Source organism: Cibotium barometz, chromosome 2 (assembly GCF_041138505.1).
Source record: "Cibotium barometz isolate CiBa-2024 chromosome 2, ASM4113850v1, whole genome shotgun sequence".
In the NCBI taxonomy this organism is placed as follows: domain Eukaryota; kingdom Viridiplantae; phylum Streptophyta; class Polypodiopsida; order Cyatheales; family Cibotiaceae; genus Cibotium; species Cibotium barometz.
The window spans coordinates 27,710,600-27,712,970 of NC_141047.1; the positions used below are offsets into that span (position 1 = coordinate 27,710,600).

The 2,371-nt window shown below is 43.8% G+C and overlaps 1 protein-coding gene across 1 annotated transcript; it reads left to right on the plus strand.

Annotated features, from left to right (window-relative positions):
* The first annotated feature begins 643 nt into the window (after nt 1–643).
* LOC147640882 (calcium-dependent protein kinase 26-like) lies at nt 644–1,537 on the plus strand. The gene has a single exon (XM_086811139.1). It carries the CDS (start codon nt 644–646, stop codon nt 1,535–1,537), a length of 894 nt encoding a protein of 297 aa, XP_086667265.1.
* Nucleotides 1,538–2,371: the final 834 nt, after the last annotated feature.

A 2,371-nucleotide genomic window follows, 5' to 3' on the forward strand; every position in this document is an offset into this window, starting at 1 on the left:
CTGACTTGGAAGACCTAGTGTGTGCCCTTGGTGTGAGAGGACTTAAGACAATATTAGATAATTTGGAAAAAATCCCACTTTTGGGAATCAACTTTTCAATATAGTTTTGGCCATATCGAGCATATTAACTCCAAATCTCTCAAAGATTATATTATAAATTTAGAATCTACTCCTAAATATATTTCCAATGATATGTCACATAAGGGGGTTTGATTTTTTCCAAATTATCTACTATGGTGTTAGGTGATCGACCATTAAAGTGGATGACCTGTGTATGTCCTTGGTGAAAATTAGGTGGCGACCATAAAAGTGTGTGACCCATGCAGACCAAATCGCTTCTTTTGAGAGCTATTTTTTTATTTTTTTTAAAGGGTTATTCGCCCATAAGAAAACGTGAGGTGGAAAAAGAAACTGATAAAGAGCGAAACGTTTTTTGTTATTTAATAGTGGACCTTAGTAAATGAAAAATTACATTACATTTTATTAATTAGTAAGAAAGCAAGTGCGAAAAGAATTTACGATATTTTCCCAGAAGGCTCGCAGTGCAAAAACGCGTAGCTTTTACATGAACATAGCGAGAAAGCAGAAAAACTATAAAATGGGTTGGAGATTGGATTCTTACTAAGATTTGAAGTATTTGAAGATGGAGGATTTTGTGGAGAAACTGTCGAACAAGATGCAGTTTGTGGGGCGCTTGGGGAGAGGTAAGTTTGGAGAGGTGTACAGGGCGAGGATGCGTGCGACACAGGAAGAAGTGGCTTGCAAGCTGTTGACGAAACTGGGAGCTGCCGGAGAGGATGATTGTTATGATATGGAGACGGAGGTGCGCGTAATGAGAAGGTTGGCGAAGGGAGCCAGCGAGGCGACCCCCATAGTGAGGCTGAGGGGGGTGGAGCTGATGGCTCGGCCCATATTGTGCTGCCTCGTCATGGAGTTCTGCAAGGGCGGGACCCTGCTGGACACTCTGCGCGCCCGGGAGAGCTGTACGCTGACGGAGGCGGAAGCGGCCATCGTGCTGCAGCGCATGGTGCTAGCGCTCATCTACTGTCACAACAGAGGGGTGGTCCACCGAGACGTGAAGCCGGAGAACATTCTGTTCGCCCAGGAGGGCGACCTTTGGTCGGCCAAGCTGGGCGACTTCGGGCTGTCGGCCGTCCTGCAGTTCCCCGGACAGCGATTAGCCGGGCGGGCGGGCGTACGTGGCTACCTGGCCCCGGAGATGATGATAATGGCGGAATACGGCTGCGAGGCCGACACGTGGAGCCTAGGTGTCGTGCTCTTTGAGATGCTGACTGGGACTCTCCCACCCCCTCTCGACTACAATTCCTCAGTGACCGATTACCACAAGAAGATGGAACTGCTGCCCCGCTGGAAAGACGATCACGTGTCCGTGCCAGCCAAAAACCTTATCAAGGGGATGCTCTGCGTCAACCCCCACGAAAGGCTTCCCCTCGCCACCATCCTTCGACACCCCTGGTTGGTCATGAACCTCTCTTCACCAAGCAGCAAAGACAACACGACTACGGCCCCTTATTAGTTCCACGGAAAATTCCCGAGAGCTGAAAATATCCCAATATCACACAAGAAAAAGGATAAAATATATTGTAATACAATCAAATATAGACTAAATCAAGAATGACAAATTGAGCAATTGTGTAATGAATTAGGGTGAGCTTGGCCCAATATCTCTTACATTTTCTATCAAATCTATACATGCTAATTAGTCTATCTCAAGATCTATATATCGAGCATATGTCCCATTGCAAGATCAACAAAAAGATCTATCTCACTAGCAATGGACTCAACATCATCATCAGTATCATGCTCGGAATCAATTCCTTCCTCATTATCTTGGATAAAGACACCTTCATCTTGATTAGGTGGTGGTATCTCACATTCTTCATCTTGTACTTAATCCTCCACATGTTCATTTTCGACTGCCACCTTGTCCATGAGCTCTTCAATATCCCTATCTTGAAAAATATTCTTTGAACAAGGAACGACTTGTATGACATACCACCATTTCTTGTCATTTATATCTACGTGAAACACAACCTTGTAAGAAGAAACACATGGAGTGTAAATTAAACATGCATAAGTATGATATAATAAAAGTTTATGGTTAGAATTTACTTGTTCACAATGGTGAGGTAGCACAAATGTGTCCCTCTCTGTTTGCCAAAATTTTGTAGAATCGATCGCCATATATCCATTTGGATGCCTTTTCACGGTTGATTGAACACCTCCACACATATCTTTGAACCACTTCACATCCAATATAAAAATTTAGAATGTCCTGAATCCTCCATGTATCTAATCTTTAGGATGTTTTGAATCATGCCATAATAATCAAGCATTGCTCCACTTTCTT